The following is a 13,002-nucleotide window of genomic DNA, read 5'->3' as shown; positions in this document are numbered from 1 at the left end:
TGCTCGCCCATTGTGGGGTTTATCCGTGTATCTTTGCAGTTAGCTACCTTGCGCAGAAAGTGGGATTTGGTGTGTGCAGAAACATGTACCAATTTATGTAGATTTTAGTCATACAGGGGTGCATAGGTTATGAGAAACAAGCTTCTCCTCCCTTGTAAGGAGGAAAAAACACACCAGTACAATAGAATTAAAAAATAATAAAATGTACATGTGGATGGGATTAAGGGTCTCCTGGCCTGTATAACCTCCCAGCAGGTGCTGAGACACACACCTCTGTGTATCTCATAATACTCCTAATTATTTGAGATCATTACTGTGTTGTCAGTTCATTCAGAGTTTAAGTTTTCAAGTCTAGCATTCTAACAGAGAGTGTCCTCCAGGTACTTAAAACTGTTATTCTTACTACCTTTATATATCTCTTAAATCACCCAAATTCATCTTCTTTTATCCTTTGTGATGTTCAGATATGCGCTTGAACCTTCCTAAACCTAACCTGTTTAAGACTTTTGTAGATTACTTGTAAGTCCATTCCTCAGCTTCCACTTGTCTTTATCTCTTTTTGCTACTCTTGATTCAAATTTTTCATCTGTTTTCATTTCCATATATCCTGAATCCCATTATGAAAAAGACCCACATTCGAAGTAGAACAACTTTGAGGAAAATGTGCTTAAGTCAAGAGCACAGGATGATCTCTTGAGAGGAGTTCGCAGTGAATTGTAAGCCAGTAGGGAAACTATTTTGAATGTCAAATTAAAGGTAGTACCAGATGATAGGAGAACAGTAAACACTGTCTCTGGATTAGCTGCGTTAGGAAGAGTGCAGTTGGCAGATCAACGGAAGGGATTTTCCTCCTCAGGTTGGCACTGGAACGGGTACCCACAGAGGCTGTGAAATCCTAGTCCTTGAAAATTTTTGAACGTGGACTGGACCAGGCCCTGAGCACCCTGATCCAGCTTTCATGTTCACTCTGCATCAAGCAGGAGGCTGGACTAGGTGACCCCCAGAAATCCCTTCCAACCTAATCTTTTCAATGACTCTAACAAAAACCAAATATGATGTCGGTGACTAAAGGTATTTAGGCTAATCTCAATAGCATTCCTAGCACTTAATGAGAGCAGAGGCAGGTAGGCTCTAGAAGTACAGGCAAGTGTGTAGTGCCTCAGACGTTGTAGAGAAGAGCCAGGAGAGAGACTCTAGGAAAGGTGGGAGAGTTGGGATGGTCAGTGCATTTCTTGCCACAGGGTTCTCAGTGGCCATGAGCAGGAGAAGCAAAGTGTGCTTCAGTAAATAAGATGCTCTCCTGTCCTGAAAGTGTGTGCTGCTGCCCTTATTACTTTCTCATCACTGTTTCGCTGTGGTCTGATACGTGGTTTTTGGTTAGGTTGGTGAAATTCTTGCCAAATACAAAATCATATGTTTAGTCTTACAGAATTATGACAAAGGGTTTGTTCTTGGATGTGTTCAAACAGAAAAGTAAATATTTTAGTCTTTATGTATATTTTGAGTAAAATGAAACAACTTTATCTTGAATTTTTTTTTTTTGGTGGTTTCATGCAGTGGTTAATTTTCTGAACAGGTTTTCACTATTTCCTATTTAGAAATTAATTTCACAAGGACATTATAAATATATTGAAGTTATTTTAGAGTCTCTGGGAAGTATGTTTAAGTCCATCAAACATACACATGGGAAAGTGTATCTTTGTACAGAGTGAGGGTTTTATAAATATTTGTATGTTCACTGAATTGTCAGGCAAACAAGGTATCTCTCTCTTTCCTATTTCATCTCCAAATTATTTTCCATAACATAAATTAATGAGACCAACACCTTGGGGCAAAAGAGGGTTGAAAAAGAGCTGGACGTAAGATACGAGACAGACAGTGCATGTACTATTGCATCCTCTGAGTTTCATCATTCTGTACTACCTTTTCCCATGGTCCTTGGTTCAAGTTAGTGTAGGTGCTTCCAAAACATCTCCTTTCAAAAAGTAGGAACTGCCCAGGAAACCAGCCTGACTTCTGATGTATTGTAGACAGCAATCAGGTGTGTAGAAATTGTCTTCAATACCAGGGCCAGTTGTTGTTTTCCCCACAAAGATTGCTAGGAAAAAGTAACACAATCAAAATATAAACTGACTTTTAAGCTTTCTTTAAAATAACTGACTCAAAACTAAGTGGTTTTTGAAGATAGATTCGCTGTGCATTTCAGAAGCTACTCCTAATGCATTCAGTAAAAAATTTATCACAAAGACAATAGCTCTTAGTTTTTTTCCATAACATTAATCAGTTAGTCCTTGGAATTATAGTCTCTCATTGCAAGATTTCTGTTGCTGATGGCATCACTGAGGTTCTACAGTTAATGACAAATAAGTTTTTTGAAAGATAAATATTGCAAATATATATTTTTTCACTGCTAGCAGGCGAGAGTTCTTTACAATTCCTCTTCTGAATCTGTGTCGTAGCCTTGGAAAACCCTCATTACGCCAACGGGGGGAAGGGTGTACTAAGGAAAACTCAGTGTATGAATGAAAAATAACAGAGCAAGTAGTTTCTATATAGAACTGGGTTTAGGCTATTAGTTTGAAGAATTACCTTCCCGAATACTGTATACCATCTGATTGATGAGGACATAGCTGGAGTACACTACTAGGATTTTGAAGCAGAGCAGTACTGCTTATTTATGCACTCTCGAGCTGACTAGCAAATATGCAATATTTATAGCATTATCTATTCTTGTTAATCCAATATTAGAGAATTCCACAAAGCATAAGAGGGCGCTCATTAAAGTCAGCAAAAACAAAACTACTATATTGCTGAACGCGTTTGAATTTCCCATTTTATCAGAACCAACATAAGTGTATTTGTATGTGTTGGCACATACATATTCATTTATGTAAATATACATATTTGAATACTAGTAAGTAGTCTTCAGGTGCTGTGGAACGGCCAGGATGTTCATGATTTGCCTTCATAACTTTTTTCATCGTGTATTTTCCTGTGTTACAGCTTTTTTTCTTTCTTTTTGTGTTTCCGTTCTTCCATTTAGCTATCTGTATTTGTGCATTATTCTTTCACTTAATAATCCTGTTCTGATTATTTAGGCCACTTATGATATCATTTGTTCTCCAACTTTGTCATCAGAATCTGCCTTTGTCCCTCTCCCAAACCTAACTCTATGCTGCTTAAATATGTAATTTAATAATGAGAAAATAAGTTCAAATTGATACCTGTACCTTTTTTTTATAAAAAAAAAAAAAAAAAAACAAAAACAAAACCAAAACCAACAAAACCACAAACTAGTGACTTCAGTGTTGTGGCCTTTTCTCTCTTCTGGCCTTTTCAAGGTTTGTTCTTTATAATAGTCTGAATATATGAGGGGCTTGAGATGCTGTTTGTTAGCTATCAAGAAACAAAAGTAACCCAAAACAATTTCCCTTGACAAACAACTTCCCTTAACATCCTTAGAATAGTATCAAGCTTCTACACTGCACAAATTGTGCCCAGTAATCAAGACAACGGGAATTCAGTCTCGTGCCTGCAGTCGCTATCTGTGGATGATTTTGCTGTCAGCAGCTGTTTTTAACCACGTTCTTCAGCTCTTTACCCTTGTAGCAAGAGATGGGCAGCGAGCGGCAGCCCGAGTGCTCGGCAGGACCATCCAGCCGGTTCTCTCTTCACAAACTCATCTCTTGTTGTGGGCTCCGGAGGTTTACAGACTTTGCTCGTGGGTGTGATTCAGGAAAGGAACCCCGTTCGCCTGGTCTTTTAAATAAACAAGGTCTTTCTTTCAGTCAGCAGCAATAGGGGTGGCCATTGCCTTAGAAAGTGTTTCAGCTAATTGAAATGCCCTAAGTTAATCCATCAAAGGAACTGTACAGTTACAGGCGCCTGAATACATTTAAACAAGTATTTGTTTGAATCAATTTGGTATAGAAGTAAAAACGTTTAATAAATAAATGAACACTTCCATTAACTAAAGACAAGCTGACATCAGAGAGTGTAGAGGGGAGTAATGCAAGAATTTAACTATAAACCAGATGTAGTACAGGAGTGCAAATATGAGATGAAAACTAATTAGCTTTTCCCTTAATTTAGCAATTATGAAATTTATTGACAAGAAAGGATAATAAGCATTTTCACACTTTTTCTAATTATAACTTAGCTAAAATGTATGCAGTAGCCTGTGTAGTTCACTATTTGTCATGCAATTTGCAACTTGCATCTCATTCACCTGGGTTACTGGCACTAGATTAGTCTCTTCCGTTTCATTAGAGATGGTAGTTAATAGCCTCATTAAGGTACACTGCGGTACAGTATACTTCCTTTTTGATGGATGATAATACCAACAGCACGGGTTTAGACGAAAACAAAAAATGTGAGAGGTAGGAAGGAATTAGTATATACATATTTTTTTTTATGATTTATTTTATTTTTTATTTCCCCATCCATGAATCTCAGAGAAAGCTGAGGGCGGAAGGTGCCCTGCAGACTGTCTGGTCCGACCTCCTCGCTCAGAGCAGGGTCGCCTGAAGGAGGCTGGGCGCCGTGTCCGGTCACGTTTTGAGAACCTCTGAGGATGGAGCCTCCACAAATCCCCTGGGCAAATGTCAGGTCTCCCCTACAGTAAACAAGTGTTTTCTTATGTGTAAGTGGAATGTTACTAAAATTATATGGTTATGCTCCCACACTTTTCTGTTTTCCTGAAATCATGCCAGCAGTAATATATGCATTAATACTCATTCACACACACACACACACACACATATATATATATATACACACATATACGCACACATACGTCCTTTAACTAAGTCCTTTTAACTAAGGAGTGTTTTGAAGTCTGGTGATAAGAAACACAAATGAGGTTGATACATGTAGACTGCTGGGGGTGGGGGCAGGTGCCTGGTTTCCTAAGGAGATGAGCCCCCCATAGTTTATCCTGCTTATAACTTCTGAATCTCTTGGATTATTTTAATCAAATTTCACGAAGTTATCAAGGTCTTGAACGCACTAATCTCCCATGTGGGTTTTATGAAAACAGGCAGCTTAATACTTGGAGGAGGTACAAGTGTGACACGACGCAAATCAGTGTCCCTGTTTGAAGTGACCTGTAGCTGTGGCTGCCAGCCCCTCCGTGTCAGGCCAGGTTGCTTCCTGGGGGGGTGACTGGTGGTCGGGGGACGCACCTTGCCTTGCCTGTGTTCAAGGTTGTCCGGATTCAAGTCAGCTGGAGCCCCTGGGCTGTGCCAGTTGCGTTAGCTCAGCCACAGCCCTATGCTGTTGTGCAGCACATGTGCTCACGTATAGCACTGTGCTTGTGCTGGCAGACGTGCTGGCAGTTAGCCACACACGCAGGTTTTGTGATGCTCTGCAGTGTGCGTCTTTGTGTTTGACAAGTGCCTGTTCTCATCACGCTAACTCGCTGCTTGGTACGGCACAAGTTTTGATTCTCCTCTTCTTTCCTCACAACACATGCGTCGTGCGTGCCAGCTGTCATTTTGGGGAAATGAAGCCGTGCTATTGTCAAGCTCAAAAATACCGCTTACACTTAAAGCAATTTACATGCTAAATTTCATTTTTTCGCTGTTTTTTTTTTTTTTAGCATTCGTTAAAAAAAAATACAAACAACCACACTTTAGGTCACTGTCTGTAACGGAAGCCTTTTTGTTAATCTCATTTGCAAAGCGGGAAGGTGAATTTTGCTGGCAGAGTTTGAAGCCCACCAGTAATGTTCTGCATTTGGGACATGCGTAACTCTTGCACTGCGTATCTCAAACAGCACAAGTCTTTCCATTGTGTCTCAAGCAGCTAGGCTAAAAGTAGTTGGGGGTGTTCTGTTCTTGTTCCGATGGTTGTTTTTACTCATTAAGGCTGGAACAAACTACTGTTGAATGGTTTTGGTAATTGAAATTAGAGAGAAATAACTTCTGTAATGCAGTGTCTGGGGGTTATTTATAGTCTCCAGAGTGATTTCACAGGGAGCCTCCTGAGGCAAAGCGGATGATGGAACTTGAGTTCTATAGGGACTATTCCTATGCGGCCTCCCTACTCCACATTGTATTGGGTACAATGAGTTTTAAGAATTGCTTTTAAACTCATGGAGCAGAAAAAATAAATTGGTGAAATAGTGGTGCTAAGGGCACTGCGATGATACTAGGAACAGAGTTTGCGTGGTTAAATGTTACCAAAGGGTTTATGTAAGAATTTTTGCAATATCTGTTTCTAGTGTTTTAAGAAAAATGGAGGTGAATTCACAAAAGAATGTGTGCTCCCAAAGAGATGGGCAGTTAAGTTTCTGATGGAGCTTTGAGATGCAGTCTTGATTGTGTGAAGGGACGAGGTGTTCATCTCAATTTAAGTATCAGAGTTGTAAAATAACTGTTTCCACAGCATTATACAGCAACAGGGAGGAACTGAGGTGGTCACGGTTGTCTAAATTTGCTCATAAGATGTTAATCTTGAATTTCTGTCTCTTCATTAATAGTCAACAAGCAAACGGGTTTTGGAACAACTGTGTTAATTTAGGTTCATTTGAAGTAGAGATGATTTTAAATGATGATTCTGGTAAATGTGATAGGAAAGATTGGTGAAGAGGCAGTTTCCTCTAGATGAAGTTTCTAATGCATAGTCAACTTGCCAGGGAATTAAGTAATCCCTCATCTAAAAATGAAATAATGAAGGGGGAAAAAAAAACAATCTAGAAACTAGCAACAAGATATTGCTCAAACTTTAGTTAATCCCTGTTATGTAGTTATTGTCTGTGACCGTGCAAGTTTCTTCATGGACAGAGGTTTTAACAGCTCAAGCTCCTTTTAAAATAGTTTGAGGAGATGGCAGTAATGTTTGAGGGTTCATTAATTATTGCTCTTACTGATGTTTGCACAGGCAGCTGAGATCGTGATGTCAGTCAGTCTGTCAGTGTCGATGGGTTCTGTATGAAAAGAAAAAAAAAACCAAAAAACTGAGTGCCTCAAACGCTGTCATCAAATCGGAGATTAAAAAGATTCATCTCATTCATGAAGCAAGTGGCAGCACTACACACAGTAGGAAGTTTCTCTTCCTACTCTCCCATCTCTTCCTTCATTCCTCCTTCCCTGTTACATTTTCTCAGCCCATGTCTCTGCTGGACTTAGAGCTTCCCACCCTCTGCCCAAAATGCCATGGAAGAGCCATCACGATTGTCAGTGAAACTGTGTGCCTGCAGCTCCTCTATGGCAGGGAGAGTAAGAGAGGGGGATTCAGCTCTGACAGTCGTAACACCATCTATTTGGAAAGTTTTGAAGGGAGAGCATGAGTAATGAAGACGAGAACAGTGACAGTAAGGAACGAATGTGAGTTTCTGTCTAAGACATAACAGAATTTTTAAGAATAAAGAACACTGCTCAGCTTGTTGTTTCCAGTCAAGCCTCCAGTTTCTGTCTTGCTCAGCTGAATTATTTCATTCTCTCATTTCAAGTGAGAATTTGATAGTCACCACAATTAGAAGAATCTCCGTCATCAGATATAGATTACAGAACCACAGAATGATAGAAGAATCCTTATTTCTTAAGTCTGAATTAAAATTGCAATGGGAGAGTGTCAATGGCAGTTACGCTGCTGAGCAGTTTCTTTGTGAAATTTTGGGGATGTCTCATCGCTATTTTTGGTTTTCTTCATTTTTTACAGAAAAGTTTTATGATTTTGACATCTTCAGATAAAAGAATAGTGTTCTTTTCTTTTTTTTCTGTCTCAGACTGAGTATTTGTTGGTTTAGGTGTAATGCTGAAATGCAAGTTGAGCGTGGAAAATGTTTCGTAAAAGCAAACAAGAAGTAATTCTTGTTGCACAAATCATCCTTCTTAAGGACAGCCACTGTCAGTCACAGGCTGAAAGAATCCTATTCTCTGTAGCCATTTGTGATTGTTTAATAGTTCACACCGGGAATTTACTCTAGTCTGTAGTTGCAGCACTTCACCTTGTTCGTAGGGTGTTTTTTTTCTGCAATCCAGGTAGTAAAGCTATGCGTGACAATTTCCTTTTGCTATCAGATCTCTGAAGTTTAATGTTGCAAGATTCCAGGTGCCGGAAGATTTATTTTGCGTCCTGTATTGCTTGTGTCAGTATTGTGGAAGGCAACGTGATCTGGAAGAAATGCATGCAGGACTGAATCTAAAAGTTGCCATTTCTTATCTGTCCTTTCTCCTCGCTCCTTGTGCTTGCCCGTAAGAAGGCGTCAGCATGTGTGCTGTTGGTCCATTTTGTAATGAGCATTAGCTTGTGCTGGCGTGCCCAAGGCGCTGTGCAGTCAGTGATCAGATAGCTGGTACCATCCCTGAGAGTCAGGCTAAGTTTACCTCAGTGTTAACGCCATTTAATTTATGGCAAAAGAAGATACACATTTTAAAAAATGAGATATCTAAATTTTCATTTCTATCATATTAACCATCTTATGTTAATATTCAATTAGTCATCACCAATTAACAGGAAATGTATAATTAAATATTTTAATTATAGGACTACTAGCCTGACTCGGGGTAGCTATTTTTCTCGTTAAGGCACATGGCCTCATTAACTGATTAGACACTGGTTGACTCATACACATGAATCCCTCATTTGGACTTTATAATAAGCAGACGAGTATGGTTTCCATCGGCTTAATTCAGAATGCCAGATTTGCTTCTGAGAAGTACCAGAATGGCTTATATTTCCAGAAGCAAAGATGTGTGGGAGGTAGCTATTTCAAAATAGCCGTGTGTCTGTTTTTCTGAGTAATGAATAAACAAATCATGTATTTCCCCATCTTTGTCAACGAGGTGGGCTGGGACAGATTTCTACCGAACCCTGAGTCAGCCCGGTCGCAGTAGACAAGCCACGTGTTGAAGGGTGCAGCCTCCTACCTTCCAGGCCAGGCTGCTCTTCTGGGCTCTCTGAAAACAAGTGTCCATGTGATAGGACTGTTGCCTCGGAGTATGGGTTGGCATCTCTGCAGTCTGATCTTTCTCTTGGATCATCTTCTGCAGAGATTTAATTGAAGACAGGACTAGTTGTTCCGTAACTGTATTAATTCATTATGCACTATTTTCTTTTCCTTGCCAAGGCTCCTGCGCAGCCAGGCATGCAGAGGTGGAGTACATTACGTACTGAATGTTGGTTTAGGCCTAATAGATGCATTTTGTAAGGTGTAAGTTGTAATCTACGGCATTGATCAAAAGTAAGGCTCTATTGAGACACACATCAGATAAAATTATTGCAGCTTAATAAAAACTTATCACCTGTATACTGTGCAGGAAGCAGCTCACTTTTCTGTGAAATGTGAGATGCGGGGGCTTTGTACTTACTGAAAAACCTGGCACGCTTTCAGTGTATCTTAAGAGCAATATGACAGAAATAAAGTAAACCCAAGTGAGGTAAGTTGTATATTCATAATGGCTGTAATATTGGAGTTCAACAACTGCAAAAACACTGTGAGACCAGGTCTGAAACACAGGTAAGAAAAGTGGGTTAGTTTATCCTGCATGTGAGGAAAGTTAGTAGAGCATACCTCGGAGGGAGAGGCTAGCAGGTATTCCTAGTCTGACTTCATTAGCTATTTGCTCAAGGAAAGTCATGATGTTGATAAGCAGTGGATCAGATAAAATCATCGAAATAACAAGGATATGGACAATGTTTTAGCCATGGCAGTTATCTTTTCCTGGCTAATCCAGGACAGCTAATGCAAAGTAGACGTATTTTCCATAAGCACAGGACAGCATGCAATGGAAACTTAAAATAAAGGTAAAAACATGTTCAGTAGGCTACCACCCTGCCAAAAAGATATAGTTACTTGTTATTTGTTGGATTAGTGTCCTTTCAAAATGGATTTAACTGAACTAATGCTTTTTTTCCTTGATCACCATCTTGTACTAGAATGCTGACTGACCGCAGTAATGGCTTTCAGCAGTTAACCTCCCTGCAGGACTACTACAAACAATTACATTTTTAGTACAGTTTGGATTAAATTTATTTGCAGCTTCTATTAAAAAGAAGCACAGAACTGATTCAGCTATGCACAGGTTTTGAAAGGGAAAAAGTCTTTTCTAGCCTTACTTCACTCAGATTGCAGAGTGGCAGATCTACTGAAATCCACTGTCTCTGAGATGGCACAAAAATAAGGCTCGGGCGTCCCACGTTCCAGTCACTAACGTGCATTTCCTGTGCTGCAATAGAGCCCTGGTCAACATACTCTCCATTGTAAAAGAAAAGGGAGGAAAAAACAACCAAAAAAAAAAAAAAAAGACACTACACTACCTGAAGTAACGCTGTCCTGAACTTTTAACTTCAGGTTTTTCCGCACACTATTTTCTTACAAGCTGAAATTTATAAAGTTATTAATGCAAATAGGATTCTGACTAATTCTTTAAAAATGGCTGAGCACTGAATTTATAGCATGCATGTAGAGCTTGCGCTTATTTTGTTTGGGTTTGCATTGTTGGTGTATACTAATTTACATTTAAATTGTTATCCATGTGGAAAGAGAGGGAAGCACGGTATGGTGCTTTCATGTACCGCCTTTAGACATGAGAGATACAGTTTACATGCTGTGCCTTAAAAATCTCCCTCCTGCCCAGGGAGGAAATAGGTCGAACCCATGTTCAGCTGTTTTTCATCAGCAGCCTACTTCATTTTGTGCAGGGAGAAGGAAGAAGGTGCGTAGGAGAAACTAAATGAGATGACAGATGAAGCCTGCAGTTGTTTAGGATGGAGTGTGCTCTACATGTATCTCTGTATGACCCAGCCATGGCTGGAAGGAAGCTAATCAGTTCATTTTCTATTCAGCACTGCCAGCAGGAGGGGTTCTTACAGGGAACAAAGATAATTTGTCCTTTACTTGATGCTCATTTTGATTGTTAAGAAAATGTGTACATGCAATAGAATGGGAAGTATCACGCTGGTTGGTGGTAACCCCAGCTGAAAGCAATATACCTTCAATCTGCCCAAAGGGATGCCTCAGCAAGGAAGTTCTAATATTTTTCCTAAAATATTTGTTGTGAATACAACAGATTCACAGTCGGAGAGTGAGGCTTCTCCTGTGAAACGGCCACGGCTACTGGATGACAGTAATGACAGGCCTGAAGAAACCAGTCGATCCAAACAGAAGAGTAGACGCCGATGCTTCCAGTGCCAAACAAAACTGGAGCTAGTACAGCAGGAACTGGGATCATGTCGCTGTGGTGAGTACTGTTTGTCAGTAGCGTCCGGCTTTCTAACACAGCCGTGCTCGGATCCGTATCAGGCGTGGAAATACAGAGAACACTTGCATTTTTTTTTTTAATCTTTCAAATGTACTTTAAACAGAAGCTGTCGCTTCCACTGGTAGCAAAAAGTTATAATTAGTTCCTGTCTTAATTTCCCCTTTAAAACTTTGGCCTTGATGTACTGCCTTGTCTCAAGAGATCTCAGATGTTAATGAATTTAGCTTCAGAAGTCCCTGTAAGGCGGGAGAGCATCATACCCACTTGACAGGAGAAGAAACACAAAGCAGATCACTAAATATGCAAAGATGACAAGGTTTTTCTACATTTTGCATTTTATAATTACATTATTTTTAGCTAAAACAAAAAAAACCTCTAACTGAAAATGTTTTCATTTTCAGAGTTAGCTGTTGCAGGGGAAGACTTGTTGTTCACCATACACTTAAAATCGTCCAACCTGGCTTTTCCCAAATAGATGACATTGTTCAGCTAATTGAATTGAGGATAATCTCATGCAGACAGCTAATTTGGGGTTTCATATTACATGCAAATAATCTTTCTGAAACAATAATTAATGTGACTAGATTCCACAGGAGATGCTCTCTCCTTCATGGAACAATTGTGTTCATAACTCGTTTAAATGTGCTCATCAGACCCAGAGATAATGCACATGGTAGTTTTATCTGCTGATTATTTTTTCATATAATCATGTGTCGAAAGCTTACACTTGCGCTCTCTGACCATGCTTGTATTGATACATTTGGAGAATTTTGTTTAGTTACTACGCTGTGTCTTACCAGGGGAATAGTTTCCAAAGGATTTGGAAATAGATGAGCATAGGAGCAATTCATATTGCACCTGTGAAGTGTAGAACATCGTATTAAAATGTTTTCTGGATAGAAGGCGGGTCCTTCTGAGCAGCAGCGGGGAGCAAAAGGATCGGCTAAGCTAGTTACAAAGACCCAGTTAATGAATTCTATATTGAATACCTAATATCAGGTGAAGAGAAGCAATAGAAAGCTGCAAAGATTCCATGTTATCCTTTGTTCTTTTCTTCAGCATCTGTCTGTCTTCAGCCTGTAGAGATGACTGTTGTGTTGTGCTCTTCTGGACATGAGACAGGCTTTGTTTCAGATATTGGAGCATTGCCACAGAACTAACATAACGTTACCTGTGAAGCCACCAGACATGAAATCAAAAGCTGTGATGTTGGAATTCTTGTTATGGAAATCGTGTGTCTGGATACTTTGAAGTATCCAGTAAGATTTTTATCAAGCTGAAGAAATTCAGCACTGTCAGTGACATGGTTTGGTATGGCTCTTTCTGCTCAGCACGGTAGGGCAGGAGTTTCTGTTCTTGGTCTGTTGCTGTCACATATCAAATGGCTGAGGCTGCTCGCAGGTACCCAACTAAAATAGAAGAATCCTCCCTAATATTGGGAGCCAAGAGAGTTTTACAAGTTTGGGGAGAATTAGAGAAAAGATGACTTAGCAATTCTGCAAAGTTGGAGCCATGTAGGAGCAATGAAGTCTAAAGTAACTTTTTAGAAATCCTTACACTGACTAGTAAAGTTTTTAAAATTTAAAAATAAGCCCTGCCTTTTTTTCATAAACTGGATGACAAATATATGGAGTTGGTTCCTCTCAAGTTTTCCTGAAGTAGTTCCATAATTCAACATTGTTGCAATATAAATGTTGTAGGATTTTTTCTTTGTTTTCACTGGATATAGATATATAGCTTTATGGAAATACTTCTGTTAAAGTTCATAAAATGTGTTAATAAAACATGAATGTGG

At 39.5% G+C, this 13,002-nt stretch overlaps 1 protein-coding gene across 3 annotated transcripts in view; it reads left to right on the top strand.

Moving 5' to 3' along the window:
• ZFAND3 (zinc finger AN1-type containing 3) overlaps window positions 1-13,002 on the top strand; it is a 149,751-nt gene that overhangs the window by 110,827 nt on the left and 25,922 nt on the right. For all 3 annotated transcript variants that reach the window (XM_063328694.1, XM_063328695.1, XM_063328696.1), the window contains one exon: window positions 11,016-11,186. In XM_063328694.1, the coding sequence (XP_063184764.1) occupies window positions 11,016-11,186 (171 nt within the window). The remainder of the gene's footprint in view (window positions 1-11,015; window positions 11,187-13,002) is intronic.

This window comes from Chroicocephalus ridibundus, chromosome 3, assembly GCF_963924245.1.
Source record: "Chroicocephalus ridibundus chromosome 3, bChrRid1.1, whole genome shotgun sequence".
Classification (NCBI taxonomy): Eukaryota; Metazoa; Chordata; class Aves; order Charadriiformes; family Laridae; genus Chroicocephalus; species Chroicocephalus ridibundus.
This window is presented reverse-complemented; position numbering and strand designations above follow the sequence as displayed.